At 50.0% G+C, this 25,887-nt stretch overlaps 1 protein-coding gene across 38 annotated transcripts in view; it reads right to left on the bottom strand.

Annotated features, from left to right (window-relative positions):
* KLC1 (kinesin light chain 1) overlaps positions 1-25,679 on the bottom strand; it is a 56,250-nt gene extending 30,571 nt beyond the window's left edge. For 5 of the 38 annotated variants that reach the window (XM_088797548.1, XM_088797550.1, XM_088797549.1 and 2 more), the window contains exons 1-5: positions 24,795-25,047; positions 7,413-7,674; positions 5,034-5,264; positions 2,429-2,507; positions 1,759-1,984 (exon numbers count right to left, since the gene is read on the bottom strand). In XM_088797548.1, the coding sequence (XP_088653674.1) occupies positions 1,759-1,984; positions 2,429-2,507; positions 5,034-5,264; positions 7,413-7,673 (797 nt within the window). In that variant the 5' untranslated portion in view covers position 7,674; positions 24,795-25,047. Of the gene's footprint in view, positions 1-1,758; positions 1,985-2,428; positions 2,508-5,033; positions 5,265-7,412; positions 7,675-8,079; positions 8,179-15,118; positions 15,308-24,794; positions 25,080-25,460 lie in introns of those variants that run through there. The other 33 variants (XM_088797545.1, XM_088797546.1, XM_088797547.1 and 30 more) reach the window with 18 other exon arrangements.
* Between the last annotated feature and the right edge of the window lie 208 nt (positions 25,680-25,887).

The raw sequence follows: 25,887 nt of genomic DNA, 5'->3' as shown, positions 1-25,887 counted from the left end.
GAAGTGTTGTTATGGGAAATGACTTTTTTTGTGTGTTTTTAAAGGAATCACATCTCTGTGGCTGGCTGGCTGTATTATTCCATTTCTCTTCATTGAGCCGTTTCTCCTGTTCACTTGCACACTGCCCCTTTCCTTACTCAGGTTCCCATCTCCACACCCCCAAGATCCTACACGAGCCCCCCTACCACCAGGCTCCGCCCACATTCTGTCCTGTGCACCCCACCCCCCCAAAAATGACTCTTCTAAGACACAGCTCAGGGCCTGCTGTTCCCCACAGGCACACTTCAGCCAGCCCTCGGGGCCTCCCTGGCCAGGCCCAGCCCCTGCCAGTGCCACCTCTTACTACCACTCTTCAGGTACCAACGAGCATTGCCAAACGGTTCAGGTGTGCCGCGGACACACCCATCTGCACTTGCTAAAGTCCTACCCAGCCTTCGAGGGCCCAGAAAGCGCTCCCAGCTTCCGTTAGCCCTTTCCCAATCCTCTCCACGGGAAGGAACCTTTCTGTCCACGAACACACTTCGGTGTTATTTTATTAACACCGCAGTCTCCTGCTTCGGAAATTACATATGACTGTATTAGGTTGGTGCACAAGTAACTGCGGTTTTTGCAATTATTTTTAACCTTTTAAACTGCAATTAATTGTGCACCAACCTAATAACAGTCTGTTTTCTGAGCAGAATTTTAAGTTCCTTTAGAAACAGACTGAGACACTGGTCTCTGAACATGTCACGTCTGCCAGTCAGTAGCAGGTGTCACATCCCCTTGGCCTCTGAGCGAGCATTCTAACTATCTCCATTTTCCATCGGGGGAAACTGAGGCTCAGACAGTTAAGCGCTCTAGACAACAGCGGGTGTCTAGTGGCCACTTAGCATATACAAACTGAATTCTCCTGACTTCCAGTTCAGTGACCCAGCTCCTCCTTCAGAACAAGAATTTCGTCTTCATCCTTAAGGCCTTCTGGAACCAGCCCAAAGTCTTTCATATGCTTGGGTCTCAAAAATGTTTGCTGAATTGAAACAACCAAACCAATGAGGAGAAATGAAGCAGGTAACTGAAACCCACACAACTGGAACGGCCACAGGAAGCCTATCCTGCTGTGGCAGTAATTTCTCCCTCCTCGGGCCCGGCTCATGGGATCTGCTCTATTTCAGGTTAGTTCAGCAAGAAGACTCGAGCGGACACAGGGCCCCAAAGCCACAGGGCAAACTATTTGCTTCCAGTCACCGTGTTTACCAAGGCTTCTACATTAGGAAACACGCAGAGGGATTCCAGAGGTGGGCACGGAAGACAGCCTGGCTCTCGACACCCAGGACTCACTACCTGGGAGAGGAGAGAACAGAACTCTAATGACCCCCCTGCCAAGCGTGGCACACAAGTGTCACAGGACCGGGGGACACGGTGAGCGGAGCCTGGATTCCGACAGGGGAGGGCGCTCACAAGGAAGGCCCTAGAAAGGTGGGGAGGACACTGGCCGGCATAACTGGGCACAGGGTCTTGTGGGAAGAAATCAAGAGTTTAGTTTAACCAGAGAGCAGGGCACATGTGGGCTGTTCTAAAAAGGCTGAACTGGGTGGCTCCAGGAGCATCTGTGCCATGGGGTGACCCCCGCGCCATAGAGCTTGCTGAATGTGTTTCATTTAACCGCTGGCTATTTGGAGAGAAGTGAATGATAAGGTCAGAAAAGCAGCTCATACAGGTAAATAGAAATGGACGTTAAGGGCAAGTTCCGGAGGTGGACACAGTGAAAGTACTCACCTGTAGACCAGTGCCAGGATGTTCAGCATGGTGGCCACGTCGGGGTGGTCGTGGCCGGAAGTCTTCTCCAGGTCCTCCAGCGCCTGCTTGCAGAGGGGCACGGCCACCTCGTAGCGGCCCTGCGAGGCGTACTGGATGACCAGGTTGTGCAGGGTGCGCAGCCGCGCGGGGATCTCGTAGCCGCCCTGCTGGGCGGCGGCCGCTGCACTGCTATGCTGCTGCTGGACTACAGAGACACGTCGCTTCAGAGGTGCCAAGAGACCACCCAGACCCACCCGGTAACACAGTGTCCTCCTCTGGCTTTGGTCCAGGCCGGAGGGGCGCCCATCCCCGGAAACCCACCCACACTCCCCAGGCGAGCTGGGTAGGCTCAGGAACTGGCGGGGGCACGATGGGCCCGGCGGTGCAGCGACACTGCTCTCAGCACCAAGAAGACGAATTCTGCCTTTTTCAGTTTACAAACCCTCAGACGGCAGCTGGGCTGTGTGTGCACGGCTGCTTCCAAGGGGCTGGTCTAACTACTACTACATCCTAATGAGGAAACGATCTGAAACTCTCTGGGCAACACAAAGCACACGTGGGCACGTATGTGCTTCTGCGAGGCAGGCCGCATGCACGGATGCCCAGAATCACGGGGTATGCTGACATCTAACCGCTGCTCCCCACTTACTTCCTTGCCCGGGGTCGTCGTCATCATTCGGGAAAAGGTCATCCAGAGGTTCTTTGGTGGAATCAGTGTCTTTGTCCTCCTGTAAGACCGACCCGGGACAATCTCAGTCTTACGAGTACCATAAACCCTGTACTATAAACCTTTGATATAAATTTCATGTTATTACGTCTTAGAAAAGATGGTCTGTTTTTCAGATCAAATATAAGATTATCCACAACTTGGCTTATCCATCAATTTAGTAAAGAGCACTAAAAACACTGCTTGACTACAACTCAAAACACTAAGTGCAGGCCAGGGCTGGCGAAACAGACCAGGATGGCAGCTCTATGATTTAGATTCCTCTTCTCTTCTAAGGAAGTTCAAACAGAATAGGGAAACCCTTACTTGAACCAATTTTATTTGAAAACCAGGTACGTAAAAACCTGAAAATGGCACATCTGTGCACGTTGCAGCCTGGATTCACGCCTCCCGCCCACCACCTCCACTCAGGACTCAGAGCACTCGGGAAACTCCCAGCTGTACAAGGTGGGACTCATGTCTCCACAGCCCGGTGGTTAGTGCAGGGTCCAAACAGTGACCTCGCAATGGGGAAACAGAAGACAGCTGACCAGGTGAGAAACAGCACCCCTGGGGACACAGCCGCTCAGCCATGGAAGGGATCACCTGAGAAGCACACACGCCCGTCCCCTTATAATGGCCTGTCTGGGATGCAGGAGCCACTACACTTGAGAAGAATCATCACAGACCCAACTGAGGAAGGACTACGAGTGCTGACTGTACCCCTCTAAAGACAATGTCATGACAGACAGACTCTCACTGGAAACGACCTCTCCCAGAGGAAAGACGACTAAATAGACATGACAACCACGTGCAACACGTGATACTGAACTGCATCATGAACTGGAGTGAATAAAAGACTAGAAGGACGCTGCTGAGACAATTAGCAAAAGCAGAATGCGGACTGCAAGGCAGATGAAGTATTGTGCCTGTGTAACATTTCCTGAACTTGACCCTAGCCCTGGGCTCCATGGGAGTGTCCTCATGCTGATGCCCCCAGCAACAGCAGGGGAATGTGGCAGGAGGCGTGAGGACCACGTTCGGAGGAACAATCACTCATGTACACCCCGAAAGGGGAGGCACAGCTACTCACTGCATCGCTTCTCCACACTAGACAGCTTTTCAAAATAAAAGTCTGAAAAGTCTGAGCTGTGAAGCCAGCTCCACTGCCCAACGTTACAGGATTCTGGTGAACCACAGGCTGGCACCACAGCTCCACTCATTCTTATTCCCACAGTAGCCTACAGCAGTGTGTCTTTTAAATCAACACATTTAGTTCCGCCTGACCTAGAGATGCAAGGGAGAAATAGTAAGCCTAATAAAACAGGGTGCTATGGACTGTGTCCCCCCAAAATCTTACATTGAATTCCCTAACCCCCAGTGTGGTGGTAAAGACTGGGTATTTGGAGAGATTTAGGTTTCGATGAGGTCACGAGGCTGAGGCCCTCATGGTGGGATTAGTGCCCCAATAAGAAGAGACACCAGAGTGTGCTCTCCCCCTGCCCCACCACACCATGTGAGGACCCAGCGAGAAGGTGGCCTTCTGCAAGCCAGGAAGAGTCCTCACCAGAAACCAACCGTGTGGTGGTTTCTGCACTCAGTGCCTCCAGCACTGAGAAGGGTCTGCTGTTTAAGCCGGGCAATATTCAGTTTTAGTTATGGCAGCCCCGGCCGACGACAACATGGGGTAGCGCAGGTCTTCCAGTGCAATGCACAAGACGGTTCCAACAGTCTTAGGATGGAGACGCAATGTGGAACTCACTGGAACACAGGTCATGCAGTGGACATGCCCAGCACACGCAGGCATCTAAAAAACATTCGTTCAGAATGCGATGTGGAACCTTAGGGAAACTGGGTAGAGGGTATATGGGAATTCTCTTTACTATCTTTTCTACTTCTCTGTGAACCTAAAATGAAAAGGGCTTTTTTTAAAGTTAACTGAATCAGAAATAAATGGTGAATGAAAATAATCAAGACTGGGATAAACATCCAAAAAAAGCCAACAGAAAAAGGGAAAACCTGAGATCCTTAGGGAACTCTAACATTCTAGGCACAAGATTAGCTGACGAGACAGGCCAAGAAGGAGGCACGAATAAGGAGCAGGAGACCCAGCCGGGGTCCTGGGTGCAGGGAAGGGTTTCAGAGGCAAAGTCAAGGCCCACAGCACCAGAAGCTCCAGTGAGCCCTGCGTCTGGATTACGGTGACTGGATAGGTCACTGCTGACCTGAAGGAGAGTGCCAGCAGCCCAATGGGCATGGAAGCCAGACTGCACTGGGTCAGGACGTTCAGACCTCCACCTCTCTGCCCTGTACCTTACATGTACAAAGTATTTTCACATTTTCTGACCATTGTTCTAAAACACACATATGAAAAGAATACGACAGAGAGAAAATGGATGACGCCCAGGGCCTCAGTCCCAAGACTACAATCCTTGACCTTGTTAAATGCAGTCGCTAGAGGCGACAGGAAAACACTGACAGCTTTACTGAAACAACCTCCCGACTGTCCGTGTAACTGTCAGCGCCGCATTCTGACAGAGCCACTTACGGATGGAGAAATGTCATCGTCATATTTTTTCAACTGGTTCATGAATTCCAGATGTTTCTTTTCTTCCTCCAGCTGAGCCACAGACTGCTCGCTCTTCTGTAGCTTCTGCTGCGTGTTGGCCAGTTCGTCCCGCAGCCACTGGTTCTCCTGGCACAGACGACGGACCTGCGCACGCAGCTTCTGCTTCTCTGACTCAACGGCGTTCAGGTGGTTGGATAAAGCCATCATGACCTAGACAGACAGGAGAGTTTAGCACGGCAGCATTCTGTCCGACAATGTGCAAGCGTGCTGTGCTTGTAGCTCACACCTGCAGACACGGTCTCCAGAGCACAGAAGGCAATCTGCCACTTATTGCTACTTCCGCCCCTCAGGCATAGGTCCGGGCGGCCATGATAAGGAGGAGTGTGTTGTGGGACAACAAGGGTAGACCTGGAGGGCACTGTGCCGAGTGAAATAAATCAGACTGAGGACGACAGGTGCAATGGGACCTCACTTATGTGTGGAATCTAAAGAACAGAACAAACAAATAAACAAAACAGACTCATAGACACAGAGAACAAGCTGATGGTTGCTAGATGGGAGGCGGGTTACGGGTGTGGGGGAGAAGGTGAGGGGATTAGAAAGTACAAATTAGTCACAAAATAGTCATGGGGATGTGAAATACAGTGTGGGGAATATAATCAGTAATGGTGTAAAGACTGTAGGGTGTCAGATGGAGACATATATAGGTGTGTGTGTGTCTGTGTGTCTGTGTGTGTGTCTGTCTGTATATAAATACACACATACGTATGTACGGTGTCAGAGGGGTAGTAGACGGGGGGTGATCACGCTGTCAGGGTGTAAATGGCTAATCACTATGTTGTTCTGTACACTTGAAGGTAATAAAAAATGGCACGTGCTCAGAACATCTATAGAAAATATACTTGTTCTTTTCTGTTTGCGCATCTCAAATGCACTAACAGACACGCAGCTACTCTTCTGATAAAGCTCTGTTTTCTGCACTTTGTATCTGGACAGCTCCGGCAGTTTCTCCGAGCCCGTCTCCAACGTGAGGGCGCGTGCACACGCATTCATGTGTGTCGAGTGCAGCTCACCCTGTGAGTGGGTGCGGAAGGGGCAGGCAGACCTCCATCGGCACAGGTGCGTGTCATACCTGCCGGGGGCCCCCCGGGGCTCTGCCTGCTCAGGGAAATGTCAGGGAGAATGGGGAGCTGGCTCCAGCCCGTTCCCTTCAGCCGCGCCCGTGCCTCTCTGTCTTTACCACCCTCCGAGGTTTAGAACCCGAAGCACGAGCAGGCGGGCGTTCTTTTCTTAACACTAACATCTGCCCAACTAAAAAGGATGCTCAGGTTCATACCGCTTTTCAACAACATAACTTGGAAAGCAATAGATTCACAATAACTACATGAAGTTAGTCCTTTAACTGGAGGCGATAACATGGGAGGATGAGGAATTCTAGAACCAGGGACAGGCAGTCACTTTGCACAGCGCGATTTCCTCCGTGAAAGCAGAAACTGGGACCTCAGCAGCTGCACTTCTGCTTTCTTCACCCCCCACAAAAACAGAGCTGAGAGAGGAAGAGCCATGTGTAGTGCACTGACTGACCTACAATCTGTTGGCTGAGCCAAAAGCTGCAGGGAGGGGACACCTGGGCATTTCCAGGGGTCTCATCTCTCCATCTAGCACGACAGAAACGCAGTTTGGTCAAACACACCGGCAATCTTGTCTTGGGGTACTGCGGGGGCCACTAGCTGTCAGCCACCACCCACGCTCCCTTCCTGCTTAGGCTTAAACCAACCTGGCATTTCAAGTGGGCAAGATGACGTGCCCACTCTCCCTCACACTGGGTGTGAACATGGAACCAAGTTCGGGCCAAGGAATTTAAGCAGTATTGTACCCAAGCTGGAGGAAGTAAAGGGCGGAGGCACTGCCCTTCCTGCCCTTCCCCATCAAGAACGGGGCCCTGTGGTCGCAGCTGGAGCTCTGGCTCAGTCCAGGAGAGGCTGCCTGGGAGGAGAGCAGCAGGAGGAGGGGGCCTGAGCGTCCTGATGACTGCAGCTATAGCCCTGTCTACAAGGGGCGGCCTCCCTTGGTGTTTGTTTCGCACGCGTCTATGATGTTTAAGCCACTGGCTTTGTTTGTTGATGTGTGCAGGCCAATCAAATCCTAAGGACACACAGGGTTACCCTATGTGGGCTCTGCTTTTTTAAATTTAGACATGCCCAAATCAACCATCATTTCTATAACACACATCTAGGTTGATCTGTTATTCCATAAATAGCTTCCCTCTAGTTTAGTTAAGCTGCATATTTCACACGAAGTCTCCATTGCCCCATCCTGCCAAGTTCATAGGCATGTCTGAAACACGGCCACTTCTACCTGTGCCTCACTCAGGCCAAGCTCCAACATTTCCAGGGACTTTCGGATCATGTTTGATTTCTCCTCCACCAGATTACTTTCATCATCTTTCTTCAAACACTTCAGTGTCTCCAGTAAACTTTGTAAAATGGAATTGTGCTCATTCTTCAGAGCTTCCAGCCCCTGAATCACTTGCTTTGTCTTAGAAATAATTTCATCCTGCGTAAGCTTCTCCAGTTTGTCTTCCTTTATGTATACCATTGTGGACATGTTGTCATACATTCTAGAACGGAAAAAGAAAAAAAATTAGACATCCCATTACGGGTTTAATTTACATTACATCTTTAATAAAATACACATGTGAATACTTTTAAATTAACATTTTTATAGGTGAATAATAAATATGTGTAATTTTTATTACCTTGGAATACTATATTTTGTACTGTTTCTGTTTTTCCTTTGCAGACCAATTTAATTACTTTTCTGGCTTATGTTTGAATTTTTTTTTATGGAAGAAATGACAGCAATTGAATTAATGCCAAAGATTAAAAGTAGCAAAACACCCAAATGGCATTTCCAAAATACATAGCCTCAGTGAACTAAATTTTCTCTGAATGTTTGCAAGCTTTTTTTTTCCCTGAATGAACTAACTGCAGAAGGGACAATAAATTCTTGGTAACATATTTACCAGACAAAGCCTTGAGACGTGGTCACAGCTGGAAGGAGAAAGGAAACCAGCAAAGGAACACAGGAACAGTCAGAGTGGCGGGAGGAGGACTAGATCCGTCTGAAACACGGAAGAGAGTGACATGAGCAGGAGGACCCACTGGGTCAGACCAGCCGAGAGAGCAGAGGAGGAAACCACAGCGTCTGGAACTGACGTCAGAATACTACAGCGAGAAAGGAAATGGAAAGGGCTGGGGGCATATAAAACAGCACCAGACAAATGGCGGTGGCTGCTGACAATAAGCAGTAGTTCTTTTCACTATCCCTCCACTTCTGTGTGTCTTTAAATCCCATAATTAAATTGGGAAAAAAAGGCTACGAACTGTGACCATCAAGAAAGCCCGTTCAGGGCGGCTGGATGGCTCAGCTGGCTTGAGTGTGGGCTCTGACCAACAGTGTTCCCCACATGGGCCAGTGAGCTGCACCCTCCACAACTAGATTGAAGACAACGAGCTGCCACTGAGTTTCCGGAGGGGCGGCCGGATGGCTCAGTTGGTTAGAGCGGGAGCTCTCAACAAGGTCCCGGTTCAATTCCCACATGGGATGGTGGGCTGCGCCCCCTGCAACTAAAGATTGAAAACGGCCACTGGACTTGCAGCTGAGCTGCGTCCTCCACAAATAAATTGAAGGGCAATGACTTGGAGCTGATGGGCCCTGGAGAAACAATGTTCCCCAATAAAATTTATTTTAAAAAAAGAAAAGAAAGCCTGTTCAGGGGGGAGGCCGGTTAGCTCAGTTGGTTAGAGCCTATTGCTCTTAGCAACAAGGTTGGCGGTTCGATCCCCACATGGGCCATTATGAGCTGCACCCTCCACAACTAGATTGAAACAACTACTTGACTTGGAGCTGATGGGTCCTGGAAAACCTTTAAATAAATAAAAGTTTAAAAAAAAGAAAAAAGAAAGCCCATTCAGGAGTGACGCGGACAAAGTCAGATTACACTCGTACGTCAACGTCATTGCCTTCAGAGCATCTCCACTACCTTACACCTCCCTGAACACAAGCTCTCCTGAAAAGCGGCCCTTCCTGGCGCTGTCGTACTGAGCTGGCGGCTCTGCGCCCACTGCCAGCCCCTGGGAAGCGTGCCCTCTCATCCTCAGACTCTCACACAGTCCACGCTACGCGCACGTTTGCTGACGGGAGGACCGTGTCCAGTGAGCGGAGCCAATACTAAGGTGCTGATCTGATCTGAGCTCGGCTTACGGTTCCTGCAAGTTGACGCGAGGGACCGCCAGAGCAGGGGTCCCTAGCGAAAGGGGGAAACTAAACATGAAGGCCTCTTCTCCCCCTCTGACAGTGAAGTATTTGTGCATTATTTCCAAATGATGCACCTTTATTCTTTTCTTTCCCAAACTAGACAGACAGCATGTTACTAAAGTGCACTCTGAGAAAGCCCTGGAATACCCAGACTGACCGGGGCCTCCGCCTCGGGGCACGTAGGCTGGTAGGAGAAAGCAAGCCAAGCCACCACGTGTACCAAGATCTGAAGGCACAGGGGCGGCGGACACTTCCACTGGATGGGAGGCCGGTCTCATCAAGTGAGCACACCTTCTCCAAGCCAGTGCGGAGGGCACTGCCAGCGTGGGAGCAACAGGGTGGAAAGTGCCCACTGCTTGTGAGCAGCTGGATCAGGCTGTGGGTCATTGTGAACCAGCACGAGAGACTAGACTAGAGAATTAGAGGGGAGTGAGGCCCCAGGATACCTGCGTTCTGAAGGCAAGAGTCTGGGGTGAGGGTGAGTAGGGCCGGGGCAGTGGTGAGAAAATGGAAGAGGCTTCAGTGCCAGGGCCCCGGAACAAGGCATCAAAGACGCACTGCTCTGACCTCCCGCCCGCTGCTAGCGTAAGGTGCACGGCCTCGCCTGGGAAAGCCTAACCCTTCCAGCAACGTCGTAGAGTCTTTTCCAACAACATCAACCCAGGGGGGTGGAAAGGGAAGTCTCTAGACCTAGTAAGACATGACAACAACTTCATTCCTCAAACCACCCCTGGAATATAAAAGCTCCTGGGGTATGAACAGGAAAAGTTTGTCTAAGAAGAGTAAATCCTGTCCAGTTACAACAACGGTCAGGATCACACCCTCTATGTGTTGAGTGGTGGCTGAAAAGAAGGGAAGAGAGGGCAGCTCGGTTCATGTAAAAGAGAAAAAAGGGGAGAGCGGCAGAGGGTTTTAATAGCAGTAGAAAAATCATGAAAGAGAGGACTTATACGCAGGGGAAAAAGCAAAATGAAAAAGGCAATCGCTTTTCAGGGGATGCCTCAATTAGCTATAAGAAATACACTTAAAGGACCCCAGTTCTAATTCCTTCAGGAATACGTAACGACACTGGTGACAGCGCACCGCAGGCTCACACACGTGCAAAGGCTTTAACCATAGACAAAAGTAACAAATATCACTTATGCGCACACAAAAATACAAGAGCCACTTAAGGCAGGGTATTTTTTTAAACTTATTCTTAAAGGAAAATTAATGAGAGTCCTGAAGCTGGGGGTGGGGGGCTCCCTTGACAAGTGAGATGGCAGGTGCGGTGCAAGCATGGATTCTGAATCCAGAGACCAGGGCAGAGCCTGGGGCGGGTGGGGTAACCTGGAGTCTCACTGGGTAGCAGACCTCTCTCCCAGCTGTTATGAGCACGGGAGAGTGTTCTTTGTGACAGGAGTGAGATTTACTTACTCTAACACACCAGTGATTGAAAGAGAAATCTCCAAAGTTACAACAATTAACTGCTGCTGGGGCAGATGGAAACTGACAAACTTGGGAGTGGACAATTCTGAACGTTAGGCTGATGCTTTAAACTGAGCAGGACGGCTGCTATGTCCTCTGAAACATGGCAGAGAGCTTCAAGAAGCACTGAGTCGGGCAACACAGAGAGAGGCTAGACCTGGCCTGGCACTGGCAGGCAGGCCTTCGCCTCCAAAAGGGAAGGTGAGACACCCCACCCCCAGCCCAAAGGCAGCAATATTCACTCACTGAGTCAGTATTTATGGAGCCCCAACTCTATGCCAGACACTGTCCTAGGCACAGGAGTTGGACTAACAACCACACAAAAAATTTTTAAGAAAATAAAAATATTGTGGTATCTTACATGCTCCCGGGAAAAGGGAAGGTCATGTAGAAAAAAGCAAAACAATCAGGCTGGCTTCAAGCTTCTCAAGAGCAACACTGGAAGCAAAAGGCAATTAAACCAACACCTTCAAAACTCTGAAGGAAAAGTGTTTCCAATTTAGAATTCTATAGACAGCCAAACTCTCAATCAACAGTGAAAACAGAAAAATGACATTCTCAGACATACAAGATCTCAAAAAATTTTACCTTCTGTGCACCCTTTCTAGGGCTACTGGAAGAAGTGTTCAACCAAAATAAAGGGAGGAGTTAAGAAAGAGAAAAACTTGGATACAGGGAGAGAGACGACACAGGTGGGGTCGGGGATTCCACTGCCAGGGACGGGGAGCAAGACAGCACCAATCCCAGGGCAAGTGCTACAAACCACGCTGGAATTAGCACTAACTAAAAAAGGAAATAAAAACCAGATAATTATTAACGTGTAAGAAAACAAAAGGTTGAACAGGAAAAGTAACCGTGGTTTATTAGATGACTCGGCTATGGCATGTGTACAGTCATAAAGACCTCAACGGAGGGACTGGCTCAGTGGCTCAGGTGGTTGAGCGCCGTGCTCCTAACACTGAGGTCTCCGGTTCGACTCCCACATGGGCCAGTGAGCTGCGCCCTCTACAGCTAAGATTGTGAGCAACGGCTCTCCCTAGAGCTGGGCTGCCGTGAGCAGCCAGAGGTTGGCATGAGCTGCCCCCGGCTGCTGTGGGCTGCTGTGGGCCACCATGAGTGGCCAGTGACCAGCGTGAGTGGCTGGCAGCCAGTGTGAGCGGCCGACCAACGAGCAACTGCCTGAACCAGGGGGGAGCACAAGGCTCATAACACCAGCATGGGCCAGGGGGCTGTGTCCTACACAACTAGACTGAGAAACAACGGCTTGACCTGGAGTGGGGGGTAGGGAGGCCGAAGAAGGGGGGGGGAGAAGACATCAATGGTAAGGTGCCATCCACCCAAAATTAAAATACAAATCCCACACGGAGTGGTGGCGATGAAACGGCGCACCTCCACAGTGGCAGGAGAAGCAAGAAAGAGGTCGGTCCAAACTCGCGAGCAACATTAGCATGTTATTTACAAATGGTGGTAATTACGGAAAAACCTAATTCCACTGAAAAGAACTGAAAACAGTTACTTCTGAGATGAAGGGAAAGGGAAGCAAGTGAGTGGCAAAAACTCAATCTTACGAAACTAAGAAACTGACTCTTCAAAACCGTGTGCACTGTTCTCGCGACATCACGGCAAGCGTTCGTGTCCCCAACCTGACTTTCGACTGACGGCGTCAGTCTTGGTCACCTGGCCAAGGCAGTGTGTGCAGGTGTCCCCGGTGTAAGAGGACGTCCACGCCCCTTCCCACCATCCCTCCCCACACTCCACCCTCAGGAAGCGACAGCCACACTCAGCAGGGCAGGTGGGAGGAGAGACTCCTGAAGAGGGAGTGTGAGCAAGCTCTCCAGAATTCTTCCTCGGGGAGAACTGTCTCTTCTCTGCCTGCCTCTTCCCTCATTTATTTATTTAATCATTTGTTTCAATGTGGACTGTGGGTATTCGCATTCTACTTTAGGTTATACCTAAATAATACTAATTGCTAAAAATACCACGTAATTTACTTCGTTGCTCCAATTGTTCCAGCCTCGGCCCGTGGAGCTCTTCCAGTTGGCGCCTGTGTCCCTGTGCCACGCTCCCATCCCTTTACTTCTGGGCCGCTTCCTTACTTTCTGGTACTAAGGATGCTCAGGCTCATCCTGTGACCTCGCCGCGCAACCCTAGAAGCAACATTAATCCCAGGAGCCCGGTCTGTTTGATGGCAGAATGGTTTTAGAAACCAAAATCGGGCCCGGTCGTCTTCCTTCCGAAACCCATAACCCCAGTCTAACCAGGAGAAAAACATCAGACACACCCAAACTGAAAGTTATTCCACAAAATACTGACCAGTACTTCTCAAAACTGTCAAGATCACCAAAAACCAGAAAAGTCTAAGAAACTGTCACAGCAGGAAAAGTGATGGCTAAATGCAATGTGACAGGGGTCCTGCAAGGGGTCCTGGGACTGAGCAAGGATTTTAGGGAAAACCTCGTGAGTTCCAAATAAAATGTGGGGTCTGGTTAATAATTATGTCCCAGCGCTGGTGCCTCAGCGGTCACAAACGTGTGAGATGCTAACATCAGGGAAAGCTGAGAGCAGCTATGCACGACCTCTACTATTTTCACAACTTTTCTGTAAATCTAAACTATCCAAAATAAAGGCATTATTTTTAACCTACACACAAAGAGTACAAAAGTACATATGTAACTTTGATAAATACAGAACCAAAAAAGCATACATGTAATACGTATATTAAGAATTCAGATCTGTCTAGCCTTTTCATTTCAGGAGAATTTTTGTATGCATGTCGTTTTATAAGAACAAAACACAGTCTTTAAGTTAGTAGTTCAGTCAACCCTCACTGTAATTCCCACTCACAGCAGAGGAGACCGACAGTTGAAGGGACCTGGGCTCCCACTACCCAGAACAGGAAGAGAACCCACGCTCTCCCCACTCTGCTCTGGTGCACCTGTGATTCTACAGCCACACTACACGCACATGTGCACACGCGCTGTGCTTCTGAGAGTTCACCAATAAGTAAACCAAATAACACCTAACGGGGCTGTCTGGCGTGGTAGGCAAAGAACTTCTTAAACCCTCAAATACAGAAAGGATTTGACCCTTTTGCTACAATAAAAATAGACCAACCTAACACCGAGACCAGAATAGAAATGCTGAATACACTGAATATTTTATAAGACACAAAAATTAAAGCAGAACTGGCTGGATTCTAAAGGCACTCATCAAGACTGCCCGAGGTCACACAGACTGAATTCTGTCACGCCACGGCATCTCGTTCCCCACGTCCACCGCCCATCATTCCGTGCACTCCCTGAGGACCACAGACAAGATCTCACACACACACATTCTACTAACCAGCAGGCAATACAACTGTCAGTAGTCTGCCCAATTTTACCACAACCTCCCTCCCCCCCCCCCCCGCCGCCTCAAAAATTAACAAAGAGCAAAGGCCAGAAGAAAGGAGCATGATCTTGGTCACCTGGCCTCCCCTGGCTTTGTCATAGGAAATTCTGCCAGCAGGGAGGGAAAAGTTCATGGTGGTAAAGAAAGTTAAAAAAAAAAAAAAAAAAAAAAAAAAAGCAGCACTTGGGGGCCGGCCTGGTGGCTCAGGCGGTTAGAGCTCCATGCTCCTAACTCCGAAGGCTGCCGGTTCGATTCCCACATGGGCCAGTGGGCTCTCAACCACAAGGTTGCCGGTTCAACTCCTTGAGTCCCACAAGGGATGGTGGGCTATGCCCCCTGCAACTAAGATTGAACACGGCACCTTGAGCTGAGCTGCCGCTGAGCCCCCGGATGGCTCAGTTGGTTGGAGCGTGTCCTCTCAACCACAAGGTTGCCGGTTCAACTCCCGCAAGGGATGGTGGGCTGCGCCCCCTGCAACTAGCAATGGCAACTGGACCTGGAGCTGAGCTGCGCCCTCCACAACTAAGATTGAAAGGACAACAACTTGACTTGGGGGGAAAAAAAAAAAAGCACTCAAAGGACTGTGTGGAATTAGATCAGTGGTGGTGGTTGCCCAACATAGAGAATAACTTTTTTAAAAATCACTGAATTGTACACTTTCAAATGTTAAGTTTTATGTTATATGACCTGTATCTCGATTTAAAAAAAAAAAAAAAAAGGAATGTGATATTAAAAGCAACAGGTCTGGACGCAGCACAGAGGGAAGACAGCCAAGAAAGCAATGAGTTATTGACAGTTCTTGCTGGAAAATGATGTTCCTATAGACACAGCAAAGGAAGCACAGAAAAGGAAGAGGGAGACGGAGGGAAGAGGACAGAGGGCTTTACCTGGCAAGGAGTGATAGCAAAATACGACACTTGAGATGTTTTTCTAAGAGACATCCAAGCCGAACCAGTGGGAAACTCTGGCAGCCAGCTAGACCCAAGCCACCTCTACATATGATTGTAGGCCACGCGCACTGGGCATTGAGGGGCCTGACGGCGAGGGTGTGGAGAAGCAGAGAGCCTCCAATGAGTCTGTGGAAAACAAGCCAAGTTTATTCAGGGAAATAAATATTCAGTCTATGGTCTGAACGAAACCTGATGCCCAAGTGGGTGGTGTCGGGAGGAAGGGGGCCTTTGGGAGGCGCTCAGGTCATGAGTGGAGGCCTCAGAAATGGGAGTAGTGCTCTTTTAATAGATAGAGACCCCAAAGACTTCCCTCGCCCCTTGGGCCGTGTGAGGACACAGCGAGAAGACAGCTGCCTGGGAAACCAAAAGCAGGCCCTCACCAGACAATGAATCAGCCAGCTGACCATGATGTTGGCCTTCCGGCCTCCAGAGCTGTGAGAATCCATTTGTTTTATAAACCACCCAGCTTCTAGTATTTTGTTATACCAACTCAAATGGACTAAGACATTCAGTATCTGGGAACTCAAGATTAATTGCAGGGTGTGTTGTGGATTAAATGAGACAGACAACTGTCAAAACTTTAAAAATTACATGAATGACCCATCAATTCCTCTCCTGGCTATATAACCAAGAACAATGAAAGCATGTTTACATGACAACTTGCAAACAAATGCTCCAAAAAATAAAATAGTGGACAAATGTAAAAACTTGTACACCAACATTTTGGCATTACCTAACAGCCAAAATGTGGCAACCACCCAAACGTCCATCAGCTGACGACTGGATAAACAAAAAAGAGTACTGCTACAGAAAGGAATGTTACTTGGATACAAAAGGAACAAAACACTGATACATGCTACAACATGGATAATTTGATACCTAAAGGAAGCCAGACAAAAAAAGGCCACATAGTGCGTAATTCCACTTATATGAAATGTCCAGAGAAACAGTAGATTAGTGGTTGCCATGGGCTGGAGGGAGAGGGGTGGGAAGTGACTGCTAATGGGAACAGGATTTTTTGAGGATGATGAAAATGTCCTCAAACTAGACAGCTGTACAACCCTTTGAATTTCTTCATATGTGAATCATATCTCATTAAAATATATCCAGATTTTTTAAATTAAATGATACAAATCAAAGAAAACAAAATACAAAACCCCACTTTGGGCCCTAATCTAGTTCAAGCTTTGTCAAGAAGACACAGAAAGCTTCATTTCTCAGTCTTATCCCAGGGTCTCCTTTTATTAAATAAAAACCTCAAGCCCTCTTCAATGTACTTAGAAATTTCCGAATATATAATACATGACCGATTGTGAGTAAAAAGCAAAGTAACCAATGATAATAGTAAAAGTAAAAATGTCGTATTTTTTGCTTCTGAAATTTCAGAACAAAAACTATATAGTGAAGAGTCAAAGGGGACTACAACTTGCTTGAAGAGAAGTGAAAACAAAACAGTAATTCTTGAATTTTCAGATGTCTTGGTTTTGTTCTGGGGGCGCAGGAGAGGGTAGGCAGTGGGGAGAAGGGGTGTCACTCTCCCCAGCTTACATAACAAAGTTAAGGTTCATATTTAAGCAAAATCCAAAAAGGTCTCCTGGAGGGTCTCAGACTTTTTCAAACCATGACATCTTTGGATAGAAACACAAACACCATGTCCCTTTGTAGTCTGTATTACAATAGTGACTTATTTTACTTTCTTAACATAACACCGTGGTATAATACTAAATGTATTTGATCCAGCTACCCATTGCCTAGCCTTTCCCAACTAAGAATCACTCTATTCTACTCACGGGAGGCCCCATCAGTTCCTCCCTCTGGGCTGTGAACTGGCAGCTGAGAGACAAGCAGAGCTCGCCAAAAAGAGCCCTCAGAGAATGGAATTGTTACTGACTCATTTTCTACCTTTGTAACTCTACTCATCTAATCTTCCTCCAGTCTAATCTAATCTAATCTAATCTAATCTTTTCATCTCCTCTTCTAAACTTGAATCACAAGAATGAACTAGAACGAATGAATAGTGCTGGCCGAAAAATCACAAAAATCTGTAAAGTGAGTATGCTAAAATCAAAGACTCCATAATTATAGCCTCTCTATTTCAAACCCTCCGTTTGCAGCCTAAAACCTCCCGAGCGATTCTACGGGAGGTGGCGCCCTAACAGAGGTAAGAAATGAAGGCAGTCAGGACCCTGGGTTCTTCCCCCCCACGCCCCCAGCCCTGCTCAGGTGGTCGAGTGGCGTTCTGTCCAGTAGGTCATCTGGGTCTACAGTAACTAACCACACCACCTGCTGTGAGGTGTGCACTGCGCCTGCCAGTGACCCAGGATATACGTGAGGGAAGGTTTACAAGGAGGCTGGACCCCACGGCTGCACAGGGCTCCCCCGGGGCCAGGCACAGCACTGAGTCATTTATTTGCCATGAGACCAACAGCCCATTTCTTCAGAAGCAGATTTTAAACAGGAGACACTCCAGGGACAGAAGCGCACTACTTGGAACCATAGGAGAACATGCTTTTTCCTAAAACAAGGAGGAACAAGCGGTGTCGTGTCCCTATCAGAAGTCTTGGGTTGGGCGAGCAGAAAGGGAAAACAGTTTCGTCAGACGGTGACTAAGAGAATGCATACAGGGTAACACGGGAATCCGATGCGAGAGAATATAAATACAGAGAGTATTCATTCTGTGGTAGAAAGAGCATTTTTATTTCCAAATGAAAAATGTCAGCAGATTAACATAACCCATAAGACTAAGTTCATGTGTTTAAGTGCTAATCAGCGGCACTTATATGGAATAATATTCTTCCCTAACTAAAAAAAGGCAATTAAAGAAGCCATTTTTAAAAATCAGTTCTCTCAAGAGGAAATGGGGGCCATCCCGGTGGCTCAGGCGGTTGGAGCGCCGTGCTCCTAACGCCGAGTTCACCGGTTCGATTCCCACAGGGGCCAGTGAGCTGCGCCCTCTACAGCTAAGATTGTGAGCAACGGCTCTCCCTGGAGCTGGGCTGCAGTAAGCTGCTGTGTGCTGCCCTGGGCTACCTGGAGCGGTTGTGAGCGGCCGATGACCATCATGAGCGGCCGGCAGCCGGCGAGAGCTGCCATGAGCTGCTGTGAGCGGCCGACCAACGACCGGCAACCGGCCGCCTCAGTGGGGGGCGGAGGGGCGCAAGGCTCATAGCACCAGCATGGGCCAGGGGGCTGTGTCCTACACAGCTAGACTGAGAAACAACGGCTTGAACCCGAGTGGGGCGGAGGGGAGAGGAAATGGGAAAAGGGGCAACTCTCAGTATACCTGTCTGTATCACGAGTTTTTCCAAAAGGGCATACAGGTCTTTTATTTTCAATTCATACATTTTTAATTATTTAAAAACAAACAGAGACGAGAACAGAAAGCAGGAACCATAAAAGAAAAAATGCCGATCAACTGGACTTCATCAAAATTTAAAATTATTGGGTGGGGTTAGTAGAAGAGGATAAAGCGGGTCCAATATATGGTGACAAAAGGAGCCTTGACACACAATGCAATGTACAGACGTTGTATTATAGAATTGTACACTTGAAACTTATATAATCTTATTAACCAATGTCACCCCATTGAATTGAATAAAATAAACTTCCTAGGGAAAAACCCCCTAAATTTGTAATTTGTCACTGTGTATTTATATTCTCTTGCAGCGGAGTCCCACATTACCGTGTGTTCTCTTAGTCCCCGTCTGACAAGGCTGTTTCCCTTTCTGCCAGCAGGAGGGAACAGGAGACCCCCGGGCACTTGCTCACCGTTGTGGGGCTGTGAAATGTACCACCACTTCGGAAAAGTGGCACGTCCTGAGGAAGTTAATCACACATCTACCCTATGAGCGATTCTACTCCTAAGTATCTATGAGCAAAAGAAACGAAAATGTATGTCCACAGTCTTGCACAAGAATGAGAGCGCCCAGCTGTGCATCTAGAGAGGCAAGACTAAACTGGAATGGCTGCACAACAGGACCCTACTCAGGAATCAAAGGAACAAACCGCTGACACCTGGGACAACACGGGTGACTCTCAGAAATGTTATGTGGAGTGAAAGAAGCTGGAGGCAAAAAATATATATTGTGTCACCTCACATATGAAATTCTATAATAAGTAGAACTAACCTATGGCTATAGAAGTCAGAGCAGTGTTGCTTCAGGGGGGATGACTTGTGATGGCAAAGGGCGTGAGGGAACTTTCTAGGCTCTATTTTGATATACGTTCATCAAAATTGAATGGACAGTACATTTAAAAATCTTCGTATTTCACTATGTAAATTATATCTCAATTTTCTTAAAGGAGAATTTCCTAACATTTAATGCTGTATGTATTCAGAAATTGTTACTCCAACGATAACTGAAAGATGGTTATGAACGGTTTTGTTTTGAGAACACAGTAAGATTAAGACGACCCCCCAAGATTCCTGGTGTACCCACACCTTTTCCCAGTTACTCAATCAAGCACTAATCTGGGTAGTAAAGGGATTTTGCAGAAGTAATAAAGGTTCCAAATCAGCTAAACTTAAAATAGGGAGATCATTCTGGTGGGCCTGACATAATCACATGAACCCTGCAAATCTGGGTCTCGAGGTCAGAGACTCAGAGTGTGAGATGAACTCAGGCTGCGGGAGGTTCTCCACAGCGGGCTTTGAAAATGGAGGAGGCCACATGGCAAGGAATGCAGGCCACCCTTAGGGACGAAGAGAGCCCCCACCTGACAGCTAGCCCGCAAGGAAACCAGGACAGCAGGCCTACGGCCACAAGAACTGAACTCTGCCACCTGAATTCTGCTCACAGCCACACGCACTCACAGCCACACACACTCACAGCCACACACTCACAGCCACACACAGCCACACACACTCAGAGCCACACCAGCCCTGAATGCATGAGGATCCAGAGGAGCTGTGCCCAGACCCCCACCCAGACACTGTGAGATAAGTATTATTGTTTTAAACCACTATATTTGTAATTTGTTATACAGTAAATAGAAAACTAATATAAATATTACACTAAGACAGCTTTAGAACAAACGATATTTTAGTTAAAAATAATGGATTACAGATGAACCTTGAGGACACTATGCTGATGAAATTAGCCAGTCACAAAAAGACAAGTGTGAACCCACTTACACGAAGTATCTAAAGTGGTCAAATTCACAGAGACAGAGGGCAGAAAGGTGGATGCCAGGGGCGGGGGAAGGGGAACTTGTTATTTAACGGGTATTAAGTTGGGGTTTTGTAAGATGAAAAAGTTCCAGAGCTCTGTTGCACAACAATGTGAATATACTTCACACTACTCATCTGTACAGTTAAAAATGGTTAGGATAGTAAATTTTGGGTTTTACCACAATTTAAAAAGAACAGAAATTATTTAAACATATTTTTCCCATTTGGTCAATAAAGAAATCCTCTTGAAACAGGCAGCAACAGTGGGCTTAAGAGAAACCCACCGCCCGTCTGCACCGTCAGAATGAAGAGTGGATGCTGATGCCCACCTATCCCAGGCCGGCTCTGTGAAGACCAAGCACCACGCCGCCACGTGGCCAAGACACGGCACAGGAGACGTGACCCCAAGAAGTCAGCACACAGCGGCCGCGCCACACGGCCTGAGCTTCTGAAACAAACTGGGGCGAGGGTTTCCAGGGGAAGGCAACTGGGGGGCTGGGCCCAGCTAGCTGACCGCGCTCCATGACAGCAAGGTGGCCCAAAGCTTGAACTGCACAGGCCAAAGGACCTGCGCGGGAAGCCGGACCTCACTGCCGCCCACCTCTCTCTAACCAGCCACTTCCTGCACAGGAGAATGGAGGTGACCACAGCACCAGTTTTGTCTGGTATGGCGCTAACTTCACTCTTATCAGTTTTATTAGGCAGGATAGCAAACTTCAGAGGCTGGGACATACATTTCCACATTACATCACCAAAGTCAGGGAACTATCCCAGCGTAAAACTGAAGTAACTAGGGTATTTTGGAACCAAGGAGGATGGCGGGTTAGCTCCGTTGGTTAGAGCGTGGTGCTAGTAACACCAAGGTTGCTGGTTCAATCCCCTCATGGGCCACTGTGAGCTGCGCCCTCCTTTAAAATACATACATACATACATGCATACATACATACATAAATAAAAAAGCAAAGCAAAGAAAGGAGTATTGTGGGATGCGTGCAGCAACCAGCTTTGCTTACTCCACAATTCTGACTCAGAACCAAGGAAATAACTTCTACTTTACATATGCACATCACTCAGCTTAACATGCTTGTCCTATTGATACTTTATTTCAGTACAGACAACATACCAGGTATATTCAAAAGCACAGATCCAAACTGCTTTCATCTGCCTCCAAAAATTAGTTAAAAATAAAATCCTAAACCTAATTTTTGATCTAACAGTGTAGGAACCAGGAGGCGACAGGACAGAATGACACAGGATGCACTGGAGAAAGAACGCAGGTCGTCTCTGAATCAGCCCTTCCTGCCTTAAGAAGTAATGGTCTCAAAAAAAATGTAGGGCGTGAATAACCTCCTGGAAGCCAAATCCAATACATTATTCTGTCCAACTCTTCCTTAACCTCTTAGCCACTTTGATACTGACCGACTCCTCTTCCCTCATTTCCCAGGGCTCATTCGTTGTCTCTACCAGTCAGAAGCCCTTGAGGAGAGGGTGACGGACCACGGGACTGGCTAGCCAATGACAGTACGATGAGGGCTCTCGAATCTTTGCCTGCAAGCCAAAGTCTTGGTCTTGAGTGCCTGATCTGACCCTCCAGCTGCCCACCTGCACGTTTTGGATCGATTCAACCAACCCAAAACCAAGCTCGAGTGCCCTCCTCCTCCTCCCACGCTCCCCACCTTGGTGGGTGTCACCAGCCAGAGAGTCACCCATATTAGAGACAAGGAAGTCACTCCAGATGCATTCCTTCAATACACATTTATTAAGTGCTTTCATGCCAAGCACTGACAATGAATACGATCGGTAAACACCCCACCCTCGTGGAGATTATGGAGGTTAAGTGGAGGAAACAGACAATAAACTAAATAAGAAAACAACAAAAGAAAATTATGTATGTAATAGGTCATGAGAAGGGCTAAGGACCACGTGGGGAAGCGTGGACACACCCATAACCTGAGGAGCAGACGCGATGAGCAGGGAGATGAGGGAGAGACGGGCGGGGGTGCTGCTAGGACACTGGCAAAAACTTCAGCAGGGTGGCATGACCCCACTTAGAGTGCAGCAGTTTGCTCTGGCTGCCAACGCTACCCATCACTCTTCCCCCCTGCAGCCCCACCCTTCCCATCTACCCAGTCCCAAATCAAGGGCACTAATCCATCTGTTCCGCTCCTACTGTCACTACCCTAACTCAGAAGTGCTCCGTCCTCACTTGGGGTTAATGCTTTCCTAGCTGGTCTCATCTCAGTTCAAAGCACCTGCCGCACCACCCGGGCTCTTTCCGAAATGCCACCGCACTCCTTACTAGAATCCCCCATCCGCCTTCCTCCAAGCAGGATGGAGGGACCCCCTAGGCAAACTCTCCCAGCCTTTCCTGACCTCCTCTTCCCATTGTTCCCCCTCCCAGCAGGTCCCCCCACGCAGCACCACCTCAGGGCTTGCGTCCTCCGGAGCCACTACTTCCACCCCACCCCCACCCCCGCCCCCCGTCATTTGGCCAATTTGTACTTTTCTTCCCATCTCACATTCGGAATCTGTCCTCAGGGCGCTCGGCAACAGTTAACCTAGCCTGCGGCATTCCTCCATTTCCGGTGTCCCTCCCGGCTGTGAGCTCCTAAAGGACAGCAACTGTCTTTTATCTCCGTATCACCAGCTACTAATTAGCACATCACCTGCCATTTGGTTGGGTCGCTACAGACCATGTTTAAGACCATGTTTTCACAATCTTAATATGCTAACCATCTGACATTTAAAACTTTCCTGTACTTTCATTTACGATGTTAACAATTCTTTATTACATACAGTTCTGCTTTCTTACCATAATCCGCGTGTTTTCCGATTATACAAATCCTGCATTTTATTCAACCTTTTACTTTTCTATTTCTGGTATTCTTTGTACACAACTGTTTTGAGATAGTTTATAGCCCCACATGAAAAGCTACATATTGACTTACCCATTAACATATGAAACACGCTTAAGAACGTATAATATAATTTTTAAGTAACCGTGGGCAAGGTTTTATTTACTGTGAAACAGTGACGATACTATGTGCCCCTCCCCACCCCCAGGGGCATTTCCTTGCTCCTCTGCTGGAGACAATCCTGTCCTGACTCCCAGGCTGATCCTTCTACCTTGACCGGGTCCACGGTGCTTTGGGAAGGCACTGCCGGCCAGGTGAGGCCCCCAGCCTGGGTCTTGCACGGCCCTGGGGACACACAGCAAAGGGCGCCAGGCCCACGGCAACACGAGGCTGCACTCCTACCCGGCAGAGCACCCGCCCTCCCACACGTGCCAGCTCCCCACAATCTGAAATCTGTAAAGTTTAGTACCATCGCATTCTCAGATACTTAGGACACAAACCATGAATCAGTTTTCCCCCTCCCACCTTGCGCCAGTCCCTGAGATGGGTAAACCCACCCTGTAATCAGATGACGAGACTTGAGGATGTCACTGCACTTTCCTGACGGGTGTTTCACTCAACTATTACAATGCATTTTGAGGTAATGACTCTGATCGATGGCTTCGTCATTGAGGTGAATGATTATGGTCAATGGCTAAACAGAACAGCCTTGGATCAGCGCAGAGTCAAAGAACCAACTGCCCTTTTACATAACATTTTAAATGGTTTATCTCAAATTTTCTGTTGTTCACACACTTTTTAAAAATCACTTTTGCAAGTACCCCTTATGAAACGCTTAATATATAGTCTTAATGTGTTGTTTCAGTAACAAAACAGCAACAAGCAACAATACAAAATTTCTAACAAAACTACCCGGATCTACAAAGTTCGGGTTACAAAGCCACGCAGCCCACCCGGCGGTACTTTGCGTTTCCAATGCTTTACTTTAACGTTCTGAAGGAAAGAGGCGCACGGAACCTGACCCCCGACCACCGTTCCAGGGCCGGGCGACGGCAGGTTCAGCGGGCGCCACGCGGGCCCGGCGCGCACTGCGGACGAACCGCTCCGCGTCCGGCCTGTGAACGAGGGGCCTCGTGGAGGAGCAGCGGTCCCGCCGCCTCCGGGGACCCCGCACGCGTCCCACCCGCCGGTCGCGCGCCGCCCGCCAGCCTGACAGGCGCGTCAGCCCAGGGCGGCGCCGCGGGAGAGGGCGGCGGCCGGAAGGAAGAGGGAGGATTCGGACAAAGCGAAGCCCGGCGGGCGCCCCTCCCGGCGCCCCCCTCCGCGGCGCCGCGTCCCCGGGGGCGGCCACAGCCCCCCGCGCGGCTCCGGAGCCGCAGCTGTTCCCGGAGCGGCCAGCACGCCCGCAGCGGGGCCGGGGCGGGGATGCCGGGGCGGGGATGCGGGACCTCAGAGGGATGGGGCGAAGCGGACCCCGGCCTGGCGGGAACGCGGCTGGGGACGGCAATGGAAAGGAATGCACGGGGCGGGGGCCGGGCGGAAAGCGGGCCGAGGGGACACGCTGAGGCCCGGGGGCCGCCGCACTCACCGTGCTGCTTCCGCGGGCCGCGCGCTCGCGCTGTCAGCACCGGAGGCCGCGGGCGCGTGCGCGGACCGGGAGAGCGCGGGGTGCGCCGCCTCGGCCGCCTCAGGCGCGGCGCCGCGGTCACGAGCGAGGGGCGCCGGCGCTGCCGCCCCGCAGCATCCTCGGCCGCCCGCGCGCGCTGTCCCCTCGGCTTCCTCGCGCAGCAGCCGCCCCACGCCCCGCCGGCTCTGGCCCCGCCGCCGAAAATGGCGTCTCGGCGGCCCTCCCCCAGCTCGCGCCCCGCCCCACAATGCCGCGCGCCGCCGTGACGTCACTCGCCCCGCCGCCGCCGCGGGGCGAGCAGAGGGGGCGAGGCGCCGGGCGGTGGTGGCCTCCCCTTGAAGGGGCAGCACTGCGGCGGCAGCACAGGCCGGCGCTGCCGCCCGTGCGCGGCCACCCCCGCGCCCACCGATCAGGAATAACGTGCACTGTGTGCCGAGCCCCGCCTTCACGCGTCCTGTGCCCCTTGGCGTCTCTCCAGAGCGCCGGGAGGGCTTCCTCTTAAGGAAGGGTCCTGAGGGGCTAGGCAAGCCCAGGGGCCCTCCTCCCTCCTCCAAGAGCCTGGGCCCCAGAATCAGAGCTCTGGGGACTTCCCAGGCCCTCCCCTCAGCGCGACGGCATGAACTGCACCTCGGGCGGGTAGGAGGGGAAGGGACGGCGCTTGACCGCCGGTGCCTGGCCCAGCAGAGATGCCACCCACTGCTGTCCCTCCCGACAGCAGCCGTCGCCAGTGCACACCCCCGGCCGCAGCGCCACGACCTCCTGCCCGGCCTGAAGGGCAGTGCTTCCAGGTCAGAGAGCGCCCCGGGCCTCGTCCTGCTGCCGCCCGCTCCGCAGGCCTGACTCAGCAGCCAGCCCGCGGGACGCGCTGCTTCAGGGGCGGGCTCGGCTTGCTGTGGCTGCCCCGCGTGGGAGAGCCCCCTCCTCCGGGTGCCTGCCGGGGTCTTACGTGCGGGGCCCCACGGCATTATTAACCAGAGGGGCTCCTGGGCCAGCCCCCCACCCCCGACTTCCTCTTCAGATGTTATCGCCCCGCACCAGCAGCAGGTTTAACCCT

Source organism: Rhinolophus sinicus, chromosome 3 (assembly GCF_057876585.1).
Source record: "Rhinolophus sinicus isolate RSI-liver-muscle chromosome 3, RSI-T2T, whole genome shotgun sequence".
NCBI classification, from domain to species: Eukaryota; Metazoa; Chordata; class Mammalia; order Chiroptera; family Rhinolophidae; genus Rhinolophus; species Rhinolophus sinicus.
The sequence above is the reverse complement of the archived record's forward strand: the minus strand, read 5'-3'. Positions and strand labels throughout refer to the sequence as shown.